Source organism: Corapipo altera, unplaced genomic scaffold, assembly GCF_003945725.1.
Source record: "Corapipo altera isolate COAL_440 unplaced genomic scaffold, ASM394572v1 0, whole genome shotgun sequence".
Lineage (NCBI taxonomy): Eukaryota > Metazoa > Chordata > Aves > Passeriformes > Pipridae > Corapipo > Corapipo altera.
The window spans coordinates 75,197,493-75,218,494 of record NW_020884872.1 but is presented as its reverse complement, the minus strand read 5'-3'; the positions used below and the strand labels follow the sequence as shown (position 1 = coordinate 75,218,494).

The 21,002-nt window shown below is 42.3% G+C and overlaps 1 protein-coding gene across 6 annotated transcripts in view; it reads right to left on the bottom strand.

Annotated features, from left to right (window-relative positions):
- The window catches only part of LOC113945225 (KDEL motif-containing protein 2-like), a 56,936-nt gene that overhangs the window by 7,431 nt on the left and 28,503 nt on the right, over positions 1 to 21,002 (bottom strand). For 2 of the 6 annotated variants that reach the window (XM_027639580.1, XM_027641224.1), the window contains 3 exons: positions 19,989 to 20,064; positions 18,299 to 18,425; positions 9,573 to 16,468 (listed from right to left, as the gene is read on the bottom strand). In XM_027639580.1, coding sequence (XP_027495381.1) covers positions 11,202 to 16,468; positions 18,299 to 18,425; positions 19,989 to 20,064 — 5,470 coding nt within the window. In that variant the 3' untranslated portion in view covers positions 9,573 to 11,201. Of the gene's footprint in view, positions 1 to 3,731; positions 3,955 to 9,572; positions 16,469 to 18,298; positions 18,426 to 19,988; positions 20,065 to 21,002 lie in introns of those variants that run through there. The other 4 variants (XM_027640424.1, XM_027642093.1, XM_027642971.1 and 1 more) reach the window with 3 other exon arrangements.

Genomic DNA, 21,002 nt, shown 5'->3' with positions numbered 1-21,002 from the left:
GGGGACAGATTATTCACAAAATGTTATAGTCTAAGCACTGTGAACCAAACAAATACAATGAATGTCACCACCAAGTAGTATACAGAAATAAACAAAAACAATCCAGATAAAATCAAGGTGTTACTAAAATTTGAATGTGTCCCAACAGCACTAAACAACTGAGATGTTACAGTTAATTCTACACTTTGCATCCACAAATAAATGCACTGATGTGATAATGCAGGATTCTTTCAATCATGTCTTCCGTAGAGCACTGCATCCTGAAATTGTATTCAAGTCAACTACTGTGCAAAAGCCTCCAGATTAGATGACTCTCCTGAAGGAATGGACATCTTGCCTCTAAATGTCACTGCTCGTCACAACCACCTTTTTCAACTTGCTTAAAAGTACCTGACATTAACCAAGTATTCTCCCCCGATGACTATCACCTACCATTATTTGGATGAAAAAGCCTTAAAATCCAGAGCATGTCATGAGGTAGGATCACTGAGAAAATAAGCTTTCTGGTATCACATCTTTGTCTCTTTCTACCCATTTTATAAAACAGCATTTTCACTGGGTATAGAGATCTCCTACCAGAGAAAACAAAGTTTTCAGTTATCAAAAAAAAAGAGTGAATATTGAGAAATCTCAAGTCAACTACTACTGAATTTGATCTCCTTGTCCTCACCTACAGGAAATAACTATGTGGATCTTCTTCCCTGCTGGTTATGTCCTCACCACTCTAGAGATATAAGGAGCTCCAGATCTACCCAAAGGATATGTTAGTTTTAGCTGGTGACACTTCAGATACAGGAAGCATTTGATAAGGGAAGTAACCTGATAACAGAACTCCCCAGGAAAAAGCTAACCCCATTGAAAGCAGGGGGGAAGAAAGGGGATACTGAATATTTAATGTAAGTACAAATCATTCACTGAAAGCAACAGGATTTCTGTTTATGATTTACAACATTCACTGTGTAGTGGGGTCAAGGCCTCTAAGTACTACTGAAGTATTTAATTATAGCAGGGTTTTGCTGATTTTTTTTTAATTAGACTAAGGTTACCATGGTACTTTCACCTATGTTTTTTTGTTTCTCTCTGTCCAAAGGAATGACAAAAAGAAAAATATGTCTTTCTTGAATCATCACCACTAGTAGTTCTCTGTTACCCTGAAAACATGTCTGGGACAGCATTTTAAGTAAAAAATAATTTCCAAATACTGAAGAAAAATACAGACAGTCAAAATAGGATATTTTAAGAAGTCCTGATGATGACACTTGCTTAATGCATTTTTTTTCTCTTGGAGGAGAAGGAAGTCAAAGAAGAAGCATATGAATGAACAGCATATACTTTAACAGAGTCAGATGTGAGAACATATATCCAGGAGCAAAGAAATACAGGTCATGGCAGGAAGTCGTGTGTGACCCTCACAAAACCCCAAGCATCATGGACAATCAGACCCGAGGGAGGTCCTGCAGTGCCCAGGGACAAAGGCGAGTGTAAGACACTAACTGAAAGGCACTAACTCTGTTTAGCAAACCGAGCTGGAAGAAGTGTGCCACTGCTCTTTGAAAGTATTCGGTAAAACCTGCAAGAATACCTGTGAGGCCTTAAAAATATTTGTTAGCAAAGTATGTAGATCATCTGAAAAACAGTTAACTGATGACTTAATCATGGTCAATGGTACATAAACACATGGTTGGCAGCTGTTAAACCTAAGGGAAAACTTAGCAGAAAAGAAGGATGAGGCAATCCAAGTATCCAAAGAAAAAAATCTATGCAGTTCATACTAAAACAAAGTTCTATATTTTCAGCTGTGATTTTTTAATCTTTGGAACAAATTTTCTAGGGAAACAGTGAATTCTGCATCATTTGGCATTTTCCTACAAAGATGGGTCAAAGAGTTACAGCCTCTGGGTTGAAATCACAGTGCGATGTGCAGTGGTGAGTGTCAATTCTGTTGAATAGCCTTGACACTCAGAAAACAAATCCGGATTTAAAATCTGCTAATTCTACTATACAAATTTCATAATGAATTCCAGTAAGTACTGACCTATTTGACTGAAATTCTCATCCTCACAAAACACAATATAATAGATCTGCACAAATTTTACGAATGGGAAGTCTTAACTGCAGCACTCCTGCTCTGATTGCAGCACTCCTGTTTGTGCAATGGAGGTGACAATGCAGATTTATTTTGCTATCCTGACAGGGATATTTTGAGATGTATTTAATTTATATTGGAAAGCAGTGCCTGAATAAATATTATTCATTGCAATTCTTGCTGATATTTTACAGATAGAATTTGAATATTTAAAATAATTTGAGAATGGAAGTTTGTAGCCTGTTGTCCATATGAATACATTAAACAGTGCTCTAAATCGTTAAAGGATCCTTGGCACTCTCCTAAATTCTTGGCATGGCTGGCTCAGCAGTCAGCACAGGCCGAGCCAATCGCTCTTCCCTGCCAGCAGCACGCATGCTTTGTCTTGGTTTGGAGGCTACAGCTGTATGAATGGAGATCACACCATGCCAGATGGCACTGGGACCTGGAAACTTTCCTGGGACATTGAATTTATTAACACAAATACTAACACACATGAACACACTGAGGTCAAAACTATGTTCTCAGGACCCATGTCCTACCAGTTTATCTTGAAGGCTTTAAACTAGCATGAGAATCCAATTGAGCTTCACACTTTTTCACCTTTAGCAACCTGCTTGAACCTGTGCAGCTCAAATCAGCCTCCACTTCACTGGCAGTGAGTGTGCAGTTGCATTCTTGTGTGCAATTACAAAACTGCGCTGAAATCCAGCAACAAGCTGTAACAGCAGATGGAGAAAGTCCAGACGTGAAGCATCTGTCAGACTGAAGACATAACTTGTATGTCTATTCTTCAGTTTCACAAGTGGCAGCCTTCAAACTGCAAGACACCAAGAGGCTGTGCATACTTGGTAGATACCCTCTCAGTACCATCTATACGAACAGCAAAGAGCAAAATAAGTAGCTTCTACCCTACTTAACAAATTAGCAACATGGGATTTCCACTGGGGCTATCTCAGGGTCATCTTCATTATGGAATCTGCGATGCAGAAGTAATTTTTATTCTAAATTTAAACTATTAATATAGAGTGTGTGGAGTTAACTTGTAGCAGCAAGCAGCTGACTGACATAATATGGCTGGCCTGCAAGAACGAACCCAATTCTCACCCTCGGGAGAAGTGTCATGGGATGGTGTGTGCTTGTGCTGAGCAAATAACAGATGAAAATTACTCCTTAATGGAGCAGCAGCAGGATAACGGAGCCCAGAGGGCCGTGCTGACCGAGACAGAAATTTTAAGCAACTGGTGTGCATGCACCATTAAAGATAACTGCGTTATCACTTGCCAGCAGGGTACTGTGATCTTACATCCATAGCTCCAGGAGCACTGGTTTATTTGTAGCTTGCTGGTTCGTTGCTGTAAATCCCACACTGTGTACAGGAGACTAAGGGTGAGAGGCAGAGCTCCGCGGAGGAGGCACTGGGCTGCACCAGAAGAAGGAAGAGGTCTTGACCCGCACTGGGCGATGCGGGACCGGTCGCGGGGGGCAGCCCGAGACCAGCGACCGCAGAGCGAGCGCTCGAAGCGGGGAAGGAAGGAAAAGGGGAAGGCGAAGGCAGCTCCGTCCAGCTCCTGCGGGGAAATCGCAGCCCCGGGCAGGGACTCCACCCCGCGCCCCTGCGCGCCCCCGAGCACACGTACGGTACCTGGCGGGGAGCGGGAGAAGTTGTGTCCGGCCGCGCTGACCGCCTGGATGTAGAAGTACCGCACGGGCAGGGTGAGCCCCGCGTCCAGCCCGGGGCCCCACGCCAGGCTCCGCTCGGCGCTCACGGGGTCCGCCGGCTCCGTCGCCCGCAGCAGCGGCCACGCGGCGCCCAGCAGCACCACCAGCAGCGGCAACCCGCGGGCCCCCATCGCCCTCGGCCGCCAAGCCCCGCCGCGCCGCCCTGGCCGCGTCCGCTCGGAATGGGGGGCCAGGGCCTCCTCCGGACCTGCGCGTCCCCGCTCCCGCTCCCCGCCCCGCGGGGCGGCCCAACGGGGCCGCGGCCGGGCAGAGCCGGCGGGAGGCGCAGGAAGGGCCGGGCTATCCCCGGGCGCCTGAATGCGGCACCGCCTTTCCTCCTCCGCCTCCCCCACGCTGCCCGGGACGAGCTGTAGGACTCGTGTACGGGCCGTCCCGCGATGGAGCCCAGGGAGTTTGGAGGCCGAGAACTTTCCCCGACAGAACCCGTGTGCCGCGGGGCTCAGCCGGCCCGCACAGGGAACGGCCCGCGGGGCGGGGAGCAGGCGGCGGGAGCGCCGGGCCAGGTTCGGAGCCGTGCGTTTTCCACAAGCCTCGGAAAATACAGAAAAGGTGGTGTGAGAGCGAGGAGCGGGACTCGGACCCGCTAGTGTGCAGGCGGCTGCGCTGCGCCCAGCGCCTGCCTGTCCCGAGAGGTTTTCGTTCCCTGCCTGGGGGCGCTGTGCAGGACACGCTGAAAGGCTGATGATTAGTACGTGTGTGTCATCTTCTCCTCAAACAGCACGTTGCCTGTGGTTAGGATGCAATTCAGCCGGCAATTGAACGGGTGGTCTGGAATTTAAAAAGGAAAAAAATCATCTCTCCCTAAAGCTTATTATTACTCCCCATGCCAGTTTATTTACAGAGATTGCTGTCAAAGGACAACCACCCTCCCACCTCCCCGACATAATTTAAAATTCCTCCTTGCTGTTTCTATGGTTTCCCACAGTGACTGTATTTGAAGTGAAGGACAGAGCAGGGACCCTGTTGGGAGGCACTGGCATGTTGTTCCCTGCCCCTGGGCTCAGCTCCCTGTCTGGAGGAGGAGGCCGAACTCATGCCTTGTCCCAGCACAGCTCAGGCATGCACCCACGCTCAAGTGCTTCCGAGGCCTGTGGGGGAGATGTTGCTGGTGGTCTCCCTAGTGCAGTAATGTTTGGTGATGGGGAAGGAGAGATTACTGCATTATTCTCTAGAAAATTTAGGAACAAAGTAATTTTATGGATTTAAAATATTGGGATACAAGTACAGAGGGAAAAAACTCCAATCATTTGTCTCCTTAGGTTGTTTTATCATTTTTACTAGAAGCATTTGCTGCTACTAGAAAGTATTTCAGTGTGTCAGTAGATGGGAGGGCTTGTAAGGCTGTAGGAGAATTAAATCAGGCTTCTGGGCAAGCCTGGATTTTCACATGCAAAGCAATGAGAGCACAAATGAGTGCTGCCTGTTTTTGAATAACATGAACTTCAAGTCTCTGTGCATACAGATCATGAAAAACAGGTTCTTGGAAAGGGGAATTATCAAGTCTGGTTTCCTCCTTGCTTTTGTCTTGAGTCTCCTCAATTCCCTTTGGATAGCCACATATTTCCACTGTGTACCAAGTGTAATATTCCCAACAGGCAAGAGAAAACTTGCGTAGTGTTAAACTGGAGTTATGTATGTGCTTCTTGGCCAGGTAAGTACAGCACCGGCTGTGGCTGTCAGTGCAGGGATCAGCGAGGGCAGCTTTACTCTCCTGCACCAGCTGGAGCACATTTGAGAAGAAGGGACTGGAAGCAGTCGGTGTGGATTGACCAATGGCCAGTCATGCCTGGCAGACCTAATTGCCTTTGGCAATAAACTAGTTCTGCAGATGAACGGCTTGATGAAGGGTGGGGAATGAATTGAGAGCAGCCCTGTGGAGAAGGACTTGGAGGAAGGACTGGTGGATGAGAGGCTGGACATGAGCTGGCAATGTGCATTTACAGCCCAGAAAGCCAATCACATCCTGGGCTGCATCAAAACCGTGGGGCCAGTAGGTCAAGGGAGAGTATTCTGCCCCTGTACTTTAGTCTGGTTAGACCCCAACTGGAGTGCTGTGTCCAGCTCTGGGGTCCTCAGCACAGGAAGGATGTGAATCTGTTAAAGCAGGTCCAGAGGAGGCCACAAAGATGATCAAAGGGCTGGAGCATCTCTCCTACAAAGACAAGCTGAGAGGGTTGGGTTTGTTCAGCCTGAAGAAGAGAAGGCTTCAGGGAGACCTTATAGCATATTCCAGTACCTAAGGGGGCCTGCAGGAAGGCTGGAGAGGGACTTTCGACAAGGACATGTAATGATAGGACAAGGGGTAATGGCTTCAAACTGAAAGAGAGTAGGTTTAGATTAGACATTTTGAAGAAAATCTTCAATATGGGAGAGGTGAAGCACTGGCACAGGTTGCCCAGAGAAGTTGTGGATGACCCAACCCTGACTTCAAAGCCAGGTTGGATGGGGCTTTGAGCAACCTGGTCTAGTGAAAGATGTTCCTTGCCCATGGCAGAGGGGTTGGAACTAGATGATCTTGAAGGTTGCTTCCAACCCAAACTATTCTATGATTCTATGAGGAGAGAGCAGCAAATGTCATTTACCTTGGATTTAGCATAGCTGTCTGTCACTGGCTCCCAAAACGCCCTTGTATCCGAGTTATAGTCTGGATGGGAAACAACCAGATGGGTAAAAAAAACACCAAGATGGTTGCTTGGGCCTTGAGAAGGCTGGTTAATGTGTTGTCACTACTCAGCAGCTGGTGGCAATGGGAGTACTGCAGGGACCTGGCCCGGGATGAAGTGATGGAGAGCTCCATCACTGGGTTTGCAGACAATACCAAACAGGGGGACTAGTCAGTTTGCTTAAGTGCATGGCTGCCATCCTGAGGGACCTAGGGCAGAATGAAGGAATGATACATGAAATTCAACAGGAGTCCTGCACTTGGGTGCCAGTGAACACCAAGGACAGGCTGCTTCCTGGGGGTGAGACTGAGGAGCACAGCAGCATGGCTGCCAGCAGGACATCACCCTGCCCTGCTTGTGACAAATAGTATCTGGGGCAGCTGAGAGGCCACATCAGCCAGCAGGCTGTGTGGACAGGGCAGGACTGAGGTCAGGCAGGGACATCAATCTGCAGATCACGATCAGTCCCTGTGAGGGGAACTAGGATCAGACACAGCTCTGGCATAGCTGCCTGGTCCTGGGGATGTCAGCCTGTGGGTGGGGCCAGGCTTGGTGGGGCCCATGGCTGGCCAGGCAGGCAGTGGAGAGATGGAGACCAATGGCCTACAGCATCAGTGGGGCAGGGACTGATGGCTCCAGGCTGGGCTGAAATGGTGTCCTGAGCCATGGGCAGGGCAGACAGAGCCCTTAAGGAGTGGGGGAGTCAGGGCCTGTTGGTGCTTTTGGGCCCCTGTCCCTGGGAAGGAGCCACCCCTGTGCTGGTACGGGTTGGGACCAGTTGCTGGGAGCAGCTCTGAGGGAACGGCCCTGGGGGTCCCAGTGGGCAGTGAGAGGGACATCAGCCATCAGTGAGTCCTGGCAGCAACAACGGCCAACAGCAGCCTGGGCTGCATGAACAGGGGCAAAGACAGAGGTCAAGGGGAGTCATTATCCCCCTCCACTCAGTACTTGTTAGACCACATCTAGATCCTGCATCCAGCTCTGGGCTCCTCAATACAAGACATCAGTAAACTGGATCAAATTCAGGGGAGGCCACTGAGATGGTGGGGCTGGACCACCTGCCCTGTGAGGAGGGGCTGGGAGAGCTGGGCTTGTTAAGTCTGTTAGGAGATATCTTTGATGATGGGATGGACCTTACAGAAGCCCCCAGTGCTCCCAGGGAGATCATGAAATAGTGCAGGGCAGAAGGAAGAGAGACAACTGGAATGAGCTGAAAGAAGAGATAGTCAGCCTATAACATGTCCATAACATGTCCTATAACAGCCAGAGAGGCTGTCCAGTTCCATCCTCAGAGATTTTCAAGCCTCAACTGGATGAAGACTTGGGCAGCCAGCCCTGATCTCAAAGACAATCTGCTGTGAGCAGGAGGTTGGACCAGAGACCTCTTGAGATCACTCCCCCCTGACTTACCCTTTGGTGAAACCATGAGATTTCTGTCCCTTCTCTCAAATGTCATTAAGATGGTAGAAAGCTCAAAGATCATCTGGGGACATGCATGACATAATAGGTGGACAGAGGTCTAGACAGAAACACCACCTTAGTTCATAAACCATGTTTCCTTCTGAAACCAGGCTGAGGGACCTGTGTCACTGAGCTCATGTACCACATATACTGGCTGTAGTAATTAAAGTTGAAAGACTGTAATGAGTCTCACACACCATCACACGGCACGTGGCAGCCAGGTTTCACCCAGACCTAATTACAGCTGAAGGGATTTTCACATGGAGCTTATCACCTTGTAAAACTACTCATCAAATACTACCCTTGGCCCCTACATGGAGTATTAGCTCCTGAAGGTAAGTTGTAGGCATATGGCTCTCTAAGGGCTTAATATATTTACTGTAAAAATTCTACCACTGATGGAAAACTATTTGTGTGCTGGAGATTCATCAGCTGGCGGAACAGGAGAAGGCAGCCCATTCTTCCTCTGCAGGAGGCAGGACTGAGCCATGCAGCTGATGCAACCATGGGCTACAGCTGCAAGATGGATGCAGGCTGGCTGCTCTGTTCAAAAACCATGGCATTGTTGGCCATCAGCACCATGGCAACCATCCTAAGATACTGTTTAAATAGTCTATGGCATTCACAGTAAATGAAAAACAAATACAGTGACAATATTTTTTCATTTGAATACAGAATTTATTCAAAACAAATAGTTTTAAATATGAAAATCCTATAAATTATGAATATTTATAGAATATATTTTTGCCAAAGAAAAAGCTTGGAAGAGAGTGACAGTGTCAAAATTTGGCTCTGCTAAACTGAATGAAACTGATTGCTATTCAAAGGGTATTTCTCCCTATGTTTTCATGCAACTGACTGTTAAAACAGAATACTGTTATCCAGTGTAAATTCTAATTTGCAGATCCTCAACAGGTCAGTCTTCCACAACTGATTTACAACCAAAAGCAGTTTTTACTAGCTTACATTAAATCAAGCCACTTGATTTCCTGTACATACACAACGTAGCAAATGAAAAAAAAATTTCATTTTTTGCCAGCAAGGTGAGAACTTATTCCAACTGCTGTTGAACAGGTAAAATATTTGTAAAATATTTACAAATAAAAATGTTCTAAACCATCCACCTCTAGTCAAGAAAAACTGTATGACCATTTACTTCTCTTGTAAACATTTCTTTTATTATTCTTTACCTTATGTAGGCTTTTTGGATTAATGTATTTTGCAGAAATGTACAGCAGCAGAAATTCTGCACAGATACTCAGCTGGTTTTATTGTCGTACTCTACAGAATCCTGTACATAGAAAATAGAGCCATTTACAGAAAAACATAATTTCTCCTTAGAATACCACATTTTACAAAACTACAATTATACAGTACCCATTTCCTTCCAGCATTACTTATGTCAGCATACTCTTGCTTCCTTCTGAAACAGGCATGTCATAGAGATAAATTACAACTATAAATACATAGTTTATATTATTGTCCTTCTATGTACAACAAAAGACAAATTACCCCAGCATAAAGTAATACTACTTATATATCAGTACAGATTTGAACTATAGACCCACTTCTTTAACGAAGTTTGCAATATAAAAAAATTATACCTGTTACCTACTATACATCTTTTAGTTTCTTGTGGAGTAGTCAGTGATACAAGTATTGCTTGTTTTGTGTAAAATACATTATTTTAAAATACCAGTATACTGTCCTTCCAGTTACAAAAATATAATTATGTCTCTCCTATGGATATTTTATTGAATGAAAAAGTGTATAAAAATATGGATCATCATTTGAGACCCTATGTGAAATTAGAAATAAAGTAGAAGTAAATGTATAAGTATTTAAAAATACTATCTTCTGGTTCGATGAGACACTTCTGATTTTTCATAAAAATAGATCAAAGTTTAGTTAGAAATTTAATGGCCAGGGACAAGTTCTGGCTACTGAGTAATAGTACTACATTATTAGTGTGGCTTAAGAAGAGCCACTGGAAAATGTTTACATCCATTCACTTTGGAGGATGAAGAGTACCATGGTCACAGTAGAAACAGTTGAAAAATACCAAAAAGGGATGGTAATTTAGCAAAAGGCAAAAGCATTTCTTACTGGTTTCATTTACTTTGTAGGTAAAAGGCTACCAGTCTGTATGGCCCAGCTGTGCCCCAGCCAAGTGCTCTCTTGGGCCATGCCGGATGGTCCTTCCCTGAAGGACCCCAGTGGCTGCAGGTGCCTCGTCCCCAGACCAGCCAAGCAGAGGCAGCTGGAGAACTCTGGGACCTCACAAGTTGTTTTGGTTATGGTTGTCTTCCCATTACTAGGACAAATTAGGTTTCAACCCATGAGGTTAGTACAGGAAATAGACAGGGTAAATCTTTTTACATTTTGCATGGTTTAAAGTGTTGGACTATTAATCCAAATTAATCTAAGTCAAAGGCAGAAATCTGGCCAATCATGTCAACTGTAACCAAAGCTGTGCCAGTTATGAATCTCTTGTGTCTGGAAAGCAGATTTTCATGCTCAGTTGTGTTTGTTAACATTCTCAGGAATTTCAGTGAGTTTTTCACTGCTGTGCCCTGTGCTGAGCTGTTTCTCCTGCACTAGTAGCACTTCTGCAACTCAAATTTCTCACTGCTCTTGTAATGCTGAAAAGTCCCGGTGTGGAATCCACCTCGACTGCACAGCAGAACAAATGACACTGGGGACATTGCTGCTATGCTTCCCAGGATGCACTGTAAAAATTTTAACAGGTTTCATTTTATCGGTGTGTTTGTTCAGTGGGATGGATTAGCATTATCCTTCTTGATCCGATAAAGGAGGAAAATCGGAGAAACAGCAATTTATCAGCAAAGCAACTTCCTGGTTTTAAGTTTTGTAAGAAAAAGTAGCTCGAACTAGAATTTATCCATTCCAGCACTGTGTAGCTGGCAGGAGCCTAACCACTGCTTGCTGACTCAGAGGAAAGCCATCTCTGGACTTCTACTGCCCAAAGCTCCACAGCTGTTTACCTTCTATTATTTTGGGAAGGGATTTTTAAACATTCTTTTTCCCTGCTAGGAGAAACAGCAACAGTGAAGCCACATGTTTAATACAAAAGTCAAATGCTCAGGAAATGTAACATACTAACTTCTTTGAAACTAATGAAGTTGTACCAATTTAGAGCAGCACAAGAATGGGCTCAAAGTATTTGACATGTTTTTGCCTGCCCAGAAACTACCTTGCTATTGTGCCATCTTAGTACCATGATCCCTTCACAGCTCTGATTCTTTATCTACCTCATCTAGGTAGTATTCATCATCGGTGGTGGTATCACTGTCTGAGTCCGAATAAGCGGCTGGGTCTTCCCCATAGATATCAGTCAGCTCTCGGGGCGATGAAGCAGCCAATGACATTTTGCTCCCAGCAGAACTTGAGCTCAAAAGCTCAGCCCTGTTTGTAGAAGAGGTCTCTCTATCTCTGAAAGCACCAGGGTTATTAAGAAGACAAGGTCTCCATAATCGCCCTTCTGTGAGTGACTTCTTGATGTTTTCCAGGAAAGCCAACTGTTGTTCTTTGCCAAATATACCAAATTCAACAGATGGATACATCAAATTTCTAGTGCTGTAATATTTTTCATTATCTGATGCCCAGTTTTCATTTTCGTCACATGACAACAGCTCTGAGTAAGATTTAAATCTCTTCCCATGTATGCCATCTTTTGGTAGAATATTGCTTCCTGAGGCAGAGATCTCAAGGGAATCTCGAGTACAAATACTCTCAGAAAGGTGACGCTCACGCTGACTTTTTGCATGACTTCTGCGCAACTGATAGCTATTGAGGTTAGCATTTTCTAAGCTAGCAGACTGAGAGGTATTTTGAAACTGACCAAGCGCTGTCTTGGAAGTCAAGTTTTGCTCTAGGCATGTGTCTGCCTGCAAGCAGCTATTTGCAGGGGTGTTTGAGTTTGTATCAGTTAAAAGTGGTAAGGGTGGAGTGCAGGCACGACTGCTAGCTCTTCCTTTCTCATCGTCCTGTGGGTCTGATGCAGTAGCACTGGGAGAGATGGGCTGGGTTTTGCTTTCTAACCTGAGATCAAGCGTTTGGGAGTTCTTATTTCTTGTGGTGACTGCTTTATCTGGAAATAGGCTTGTGAGTCTTGGCCTGTTTTCCACTTTCACAGTAGTTTTTTTGGGACTGATGGCTTCCTTCTGGGTGTATGAGCTTGTAAAAGACCTCCGGCTGGTGTTATTAACAACCAAAGAAGGATCATTATGATTTTCAGTCTTATTCTCAACTGTTCTTGGTCTTGGTGTATTCTTATCAGAGTCCAGACTGTGATTCTGATTTTCATTGTCCAGCTGCAAGAATGGCTGATGGGAATCTGTTGAAATCGAGTCAAGGGACATGTTGACCTCCAAAGAAATGGCATTTCCATTGTTCTGTGAAAAAATGTTACTTATGTGTGGTTTGGGAGGTAAATTTTTACTTGAAAATTTTCGACTTGTTTTGTAAACAGCTGCCAGTTTATTTTTAATTGATGGTCTGTTTTTCCTTTTTTCTATATCTTTGACTTTGTCTCTTGTGAAATCAGAGAGAAGCTTGTTCTCATCTTCTGTACTCTGTGTTAACTTCTGATCTTGTGTAACCCTGAAGACTTTATCTTTAATGTTCAGGCGGCTTTCACTGTGCCTCTCTGATTCCTGCAAACCACTATAAACTTTATCCATCTGAATACTCTGAGAGTTTTGCCCTTTTTTAATTTTTGAATTCTTAACCTCATCTGTATCCGTGGCAACCACTTTGTCTAGCTGAAGTAATGGATCAGCCCTGGAACCTGTGCTTACCTCAGATGTTTTGCTCTGAGACTCTGAAAGCACTTTGCTACAAGAGTTTAAATAATTTGCATTTTTTCTTGAACTGTCAGCCCTTAATTGCAGTCCACTGCATTTATTATTATACAGAGGGGTGGTTTGGTGTAGGAAATTTACTCTCTGTTTGACTTGGGTACTATCCCTGTATACATCTTCCACAGGAGCATGGTCTGTCTTACCACTCCTTCCAAGAGAACTCTTCTCTCCTGAGCGGAGGAGTAAACTGTTCAGATTTTTCTTGGTATTCACTTTAGGAGGCTGACAGCAGCTTTCAGAGTTTTCCTTCTGTATAATATTTTTACTTGTTGAAGTAGAATGCGTAGGATTCTCTAAACATCTGCCTGGCTTGGGAGGGGTTGATAAAGTGGACAATAGTGGTGTGGCTCTTTGTAAAATTTTCTTCTTTTCTTTTAGACATATTTCTGCATTTTGGCTGCCTGAAGCATCAGAAATGGCCTTACTGGACTTAGCCACTATTGCAGTGGATTGTGGACCACCAAGAGAAATTTCTTTTGTCGCCATATCAGAAAGCACATTTTCTGCTAATAAAAGATCTGCTGAATTATCTTTCCTGCTATGTACCGTACTCACTGACTTCTCAAAGCTAGGGGATAAGTGCGAATTCTCTTCTTCACTATCAACAGCAGTTCTTAAGTTCTGAGGTGTGACCAGAGCTGAAGATACTTGGTCTGAAGAATATGAAGGCTCTTCTTTTTCTGAAGTAGTGGGGAAAAAAACATTTGCTAAACTCACATGATCTTCATTTTTCTTGTTTTGTATTCTTGGTGACTGAGCATTTTCTTTGGGACAAGGTAAATCTGCATCCTCTGTATTATCTCTAAAGAGGCTACAAAATGTTCTTGAATGCCTCCGTGGTAATGTGTAATAAATTGAAACTAGTTCGTGATACTTGACATGATCTTCATCAACACAAACTGTAAATGTACTTGTGGTTTTATATTTCTGCAAAAAATTTCCCCCCTCCTTATAATCTGAAAACACAGAGGATTCTCTTCTGCTTAGATGTTTACATCTGTCTGTCAGATCAACTGATGTACTACTACTAACTGAATCAATACTTTTGGTTAAAGGACTGGGGTAACTTTTGTTACTTCTACCAGCATTTAATGATGCTGATGTTGAAAAAGAACGTTTTGAGTCTAAACAAGACACATCTCTTTGATTAGAATAAAAGGCGTCAGCTCTATGCGGAGTTTCAGATCTTAAACAATCGTATGTTGTTCTACTTTCCCTAGGTAAAGAGATGGGCATATCTGACATAATACTACCAGCAATGCTAGCTGATTTTCTAGGCAAGGTATAATAAATAACAAGAGGGTCAGGAGATTTGGAGCTGTTTCTACCAGGGGAGCCAGTAATACTGCAGCTACTGCTATGTCTCAGCAAGCTGTCTTTCTTGTAAAGCCTTTCAATACTAGGTGAATTACTCCTTATTTTTCCACTTCCTTTTTCAAGGCAAAAATAACTTAAACTATTTTCAGAGGTATTGGGATCTCCATCAAAGCTATGCATATAAATATTTTCAGAATTTCCATTTTGTGGAGAACTAGTAGTGAATTGTCCATTACAGTCCTTAGTACCTAAAGTGCTTGCATTTTGCAATGTTTTCTGTGAAATCCATTTGGTAACACCTATTCTGCTCATTTGAGCTGTATTTTCCCCTTCTGCTTGAAAGTCAGTCACTGTGCAATTTACTGAAGAGCTACTTTGTGCTTGTGGAGAGCTTTGTGAGCAGCTAGATGAGCATCCAGGAGGACAGGACAACCTGCCTTGACAGTCTGCTAACTTTTCAGTGGATGGTGCAGAAGCAACATTCAGCAGTGAGGACTGTCTCTTTGGAGTGGCTTGGTTAATGGCTTCTGCACTCCAATTATCCTGTTTGATGCTCTCTCTTTGTGCTGCGTAATTCAGATTATGTTCCCATTCTTTCTGATTTGGAAGAAAAGGTTCCTTCCTGCTCTCATCAGCTAGCAAAATACAGGGAGGCTGACTGAACACACTGTTCAGTGGGCAATCGTTTTCCTTCATTTGTACATTTCTTTTATCACCATTTGATGTATAAATTTTTGCAGTATCTCCTCTAGCAGTGACTTGGGTTTGTCTCTTTGATGTCATTGTGTTAAAGAGAGGTACATCTCTTTGCCACATGGCAGAAGCAGGGCTGGTAGAGGAAAAACTCCCAGCGCTGATATAGCTTGTATCTGCTTGTTGAGGAACTGACTGTAATGGCATGTCTTCATCTGCCCCTTTCATATCTTCAGCCTTTTCTAGTTGTGTAAATTCTGCCTTAGTACTCCTTTGGGTAACGACAGCTGAATTCCTGTTCAGTCCTGCAGGTTTTGTTTGGTCCTTTGAATTAGAAAAAACTGACTCATCAGTTCTGATACTAGATGAAGAAACTGAAGAGTTACAACTTAGCCAAGGCTGACAGCCCTCCGTGAATTCTGTGAAAGTTCTGTTTGCACTTCTTATTCTCTGTTTGACACTTGTATTTTCTGGAGAGTACATGTGAAAATCGTTCTCCAGGCGCTGTGAACCAAACTTGGCATTCTTTGTATGTGCCCACTGCTGCTCATTTAAATTAGCCATAAACATTTCAAAGTTGGCCTCAGGGGAAAGAAATGTTTCATCACTGTAACACTGAGGAATATCAGCCCAGGAAGGATAGCTGTCTTTTTTTCCATAAGAATAACTTTTTTTGTTTGCATACAACTTGCCATGAGAAGAGATATCTCTATAGTAGGATCTAGAGAGATTATTTTCTGATTTATATAAAGGATAATTTTCCCAGTTATCAAAGGGCAATGGAGAAGTAGCTTCATCAGGACAGCTAACTCTACTATAGCAATTACTGCTTGAAATAGATCTTCTGTAGTGGTGTTTTGAGTGGTAACATGTGTATTTCTTTGTTTCTTGCAAAGAGCTGGGATATCTACCACGGTCTGTAGCATGAAACTCCATCAGTGACTGGGTTCTAAACATTTTTTCTGGAATTGATGCTTGTCCAGGCGAGTCTGGTGTATTGTTCCATACAATAGAAGACAGAGGAATTCTCTTTGGGTTCTGCCGACCAAACCTTGGTACAAAACCATTCTTGCTCTCCCTTGCCAATGGATGCTGTAAACTAGATGCTGATAGCTGGTCAGAAGATACTGATGATGAACATCTCCGAAGGGAACATACAGAGTAACTTCTGCCAGCTGTATCCCTGTTCATACAACTCTTGTGCCTAAATCCGCTGTTCTGTGTTACAGAAGGGGGATATAAGCTACCTTCTGAAGACCTTCCAAAAGAAACGGCAGACAGCCTTCTGTGGCGCAGATGAGAATTCCCATCGACTGGATCACCACACTTGCAATCTTCTTGAAAGGCTGTCTGGTGCCAATTTATATATGCACTGTGTAATTTCCTTGGTCTGATGAAAATCTTGTGTTCATCTTTGGCCCTTAGTGTTCTCAGTCCATCTGGGAAAAATGTGCTAGGCATGTCACTCCAGTCATTTCTCTGTTGCCCCCTACTAGCAATCTGTGTCTTTGAAGTAGGGAATGCACTGGATTGGACATTTGATGCACTGCTAGTAGAAACTGTCCTGTCCAAAGGGTCCTGGACTTGTTCCTGGGCCAGCTGGTCATCCAGATCATTTAGAACTGCACAGGGAAAAAAAAGATATTTGGTTCTGTTTTCTTTAATAATAATCTGACTATTTATGTTAAAAAGTTTCAGGTACTATATTAATAATCAGAACTGGTTTTAAAAGGAGTCAGCTTCTCAGCATTCAAAACCCTTCCCAAACCACACATTCTTCTTCCTTACGACCTTTCAGCAGTCACCCATTATGATTACAAGGAAAAAAATGCTCTCCTCTATGACTGATCTTAAAACTGCTCTTTATGTAATTGTTAGACTTTATGCTACTTAAAAGAAAAACAAAATAATTTGAATTCTTACTCATGTGCTATATATATGTGTATGTGTGTGTATGTAAACTTTCCAAATCTAGTTTATAACCAAAAAAATCCCTGAAAAGAATTCACTAGGCAAACATGGACCTTTCTATGTGCTCATAAACCACAGTTATGATGTAACTGTAAGAAAACAAAGAACCCTGCAAAGCACCAAACAAGCATATTCAGTAGTCTGGCATGTCCAGCGTTTGTTTCATTCATAAAAGTTCTCTGCTGAATTGTAGTTTCTTAATTGAAAATGAGCACTGAAAATAGCATTTTCTGGATAAAAAAGGGTAATTAAATACTTAGGAACCTGTGATTCAATCTAGCAACAAATATGTATTTATACACATATACAGACAACCTCATGACCTAAAATTAAACACTATAGAGCTCAATTAACCAAAATATTAATTCAAAAGACTGACAGCAATATATTAAAGTATTTTTATTGTCAAAACCAATTATGCCTTTGCTAATTGTATTAATTTTGTATTTTGAAAATAACACACATATGACTGGTTTGTTACAGAATTTCCTAATCCACTTAAATAAGCAAGACTGACTGATCAGTCATTACAGATCTGTGCTAATAGTACAGAATCATGAAGAAAGCATTGCTAGGTATGTATAGTTAGAATAAAAGGTGTTCCCAAGGTACTAAAATTTTCCATTTTTCTAAGTTTTTCTTCAGCACACAAAAGAGATGGCTCCTGAGAAACTCAGCTTAGAACAAGACAAAAGGTGTGTTGTTTCTGAGTCTTCCATTTGGAGGACATCAGCCAAGCTATGACAGACACACCAAGAGGTGACAGGCTGAGTTTCAGAACTACTGTCCACCATGCAGTGCTCTCTTCTTCCAGCACTGCCAACTCACTCACTGCTTCCCAGTCATGCTTTCAGTCTGTGATCTCTTGTAGTTTTGGGTGGTAGAAAGTAATATTCATGGACATTTCTTTGTATAGATCTAAGAAAATCCGGAAAGTTTATGGAAAAACACCTCTGTACTCCCATAGGCTGGGTCTGATCTTGCCTCCCTTCCCAGTGTGAGGAAAAAAAACACAAAAAAGAACCACTTGACTATAAGGATCCCAGAAAACTAACTGAATGCCACAATGCCTCTTGCTTCTGTGGTTTGAGGCTTTACAGTTTATAAAACCAGGCCCAATAATTGACTATTATCAAAATTATACATGCAGGAAACTGGGATGAAATTCTTCTCATATAATCATATGTCTGCTTCTAAAGGATGTAATATGGGCTCCTGAGAAACAGCAGAGTAGAACTGTACACTTTTACGTGTGTTTCTTCTGAATTGTATCAGTATGAGATGAAATGCAGTCTAAGAATGATCAGTGGCACATCTTGAAGTCAATGTCAGAGTAACCATTCTGCTGTCAAACAAAGACAGCAAAAAGTAGCCACTCTGCTAGAAAGTACTGAGTTGTATCTTTACAACCTATGCTTTTGTAGAAAATTCTCTGAAACCAGTCACCACAGTATCAGAACAAAATAAGGACACACACTTACCACTGAAAAACTCCTTCTCTAGCTGATCATTCCATTCCTGTGTACTTTTCTCCATCATTTCAATTTGGTTTGTATCAAAAGAATGACCACTCATTTCAGTTGACATTGGGGAATTACACATTTCAGCCTGTTAAAAATTATAAGTTAACATGTTTTTAGTTCAACATGTGGGTTCAGATCACGTTTCACGTCACATAACAAATCGTGTCACAAGTCCCAGAGATCAGCAAACTCTTTGTGGATCTTTTAAATACTGTATTATTAAAATACACAACTGAGGATTGTAAAGTTGCATCCATTTTAGAGACTTTCACACATGTAATAAGGAGAATTACTCATCTTGTCCTCATACTGTAGCTTATTTTGGATACATGAGTTATAATGGCCTTCTAATAAGGGCATAGTTTACTTGTTTTATCCATATGCATCTTTATTGCATTGTATCTTTTTAATGAATTGCATCTCTTAATTAGTTTTTCTCAATCCATTCTTCCTTGACCAGGATATTTTGAAATTCACGCACTCACCTCCTAAAGGAGATTTAATAATTTAACACTACAGCCAATTTTCTTATTGCAAGACAGCACTTAGTATTAGAAGTGGGGAAAATGTCATCCTTTTCCCCATCTGTGTTTAGTTTACGTGTTAAGCTGGAGAGGTTCTATCCCACCCATATTTCTCTCAGCTTAGGTTTCAGATGGTAGAAGTGCAGACAACTGCTGAACTGTTGATCTATTTCAGTTGAGACTCTTCCTCCTTTTTTTTTAAAAAAAAAAACCTTGCTATGTTTTTGTTCTCAATATTCATAATATTTTACTTGTCTAGCTATAATATAGCTTTATATATGTTTACATAAGAGGCAGGATTATCTGATAAGATCTTTTTCAGTCATATATTATTATAGATTATCCCTTTGTTTTTGAAATATGAGAGCAGGGAGCTGGCCAATTTACCTCCTCTGTGCCTTTGATTATATACTGTATACCTTCTTAGTCCTCTGTTGGTATACCACTCAAGTGAAGAGGAAGAAAGACGTGTTAGTAACATAGGGTAATAAAGTAATTCAAATAGAAAACATTATCTTTGGAAGAAAATCTGTTATTTAACAGCACGCACTTATATTACATCAGAAATAAATTTGTTGTTTCATCATTGAAATTAGCTTGTGCTTACAAAATGGAACATTCATCCAAAAAGTAATCTCCTACTGTCAAAATTTACATTTACATGGCAACTCTGTGCATGGAGATGTTGCAGGAGAGGCTCTATCTTACTGCCTGCCCAAATCAGCTACTCTTTTTCAACCTTGTACAGTGATGTAAGCACACTAGACTATTTATTCATTGCGAATTTTGATCTATTTGTAGTTTGCTTACAGTTGTCAAGATATGTGAGGGTCTTTGCCTAGGAAATGATCCATGTAATTATTCTGTCATTATGAGAGAACTTAAATCTGGCAGAGCTAGACTTAGGGCTTACCTATGAAAGCTTCGGACTTGTAGAATTAATGGGCAGGCTCATTCTACTACATTCAACAACTTCACAACACAGACACTGTCCTCAGCATTTAAAAAAAGAACTGCAAGAATACTATTTAAACATGTTATATCAACAGCGCAAACCAAGGGGACTAATTTTTGCAAAATCTGTAGTTAAAACATTGCTGAGAATAAACTGATAAGCTACTTACCGTTGCCATTTCTTCCACTTTCGAGGATGGGCTAGCAGAACTGTCATATCTGTAGGCAGGAGGATGTAAATGTTGGCTTTGAAAAGGAATGTGATGTAATTTTATCGGTAGTAAATATCCAGCAGTTTCGCATTTTAACAACTACTGAAGAAAACCTCCTCTATGAAGAATTCATCCTTCCCTCCCCTGCCTCGCCCCAAAAAAATCCTGCTTAAAAAAATACTAGGAAAATGTACTGTACATTTTGGCTTTGTCAGCTTGCAAAAGTCATATCCGTGCAGCCAAAAATGAACTCAACCTACTGACATCTGAATTGCTGCAACAGCCATAAAGTAGTTGCTTCAATTCACCATTATGATAAGATAGTATTATTTCTTTTTCCAAACAACAATAGTAGGTACTACTCATAGCCGAAGTTATGTACTTGTAAACCTGTAAGTGGTTTGCATCTGCAATTCTATTGTTTTTCTCTTCCATTTCACCCTGCTCACATGTAGAGCTGTGCACTGCCCCTGCAAAGGAGGAGAGACAGACAGCAGATTGTTTTTAATGTGAACTTTGGAATTTGTTGCCACTCATCCAAAACAGCCTTTATTTACCAATTTTCAACACATGGTAGAAGGCTCATCTGCTTTCCTATCAGACTGCAAGAGCTTGGCAGAGAACTGGCTAGAGTGTCTGTGAGTAATGCAGTGGTTAGAACAAGATGAGAAGTCCTGAACATAAGAAGTACTCTACTCTGTGGGGTGACTTGCAGATATACAAATACAAAATAAACTAAAGAAACAAGAACAGGACTTGACTTCACTGAGTCTATTTGAGTCTGCAGAACTTTATTTTACAACTAAGCAAACCCAGTCCCTTCAAAAGCCCTGAAGGAAATGTTGCTCAGCCTGTGCTTATTGCCAGTTCTTCCTTGTCTCAGAACTCTTTTTTCCCAGGAAGTTAATTCTTGAGAGAAAGTGAAATAGGGAAAGATGGTTCTGCTCAGTCCTGTTTGTCTCAAACTTTTTT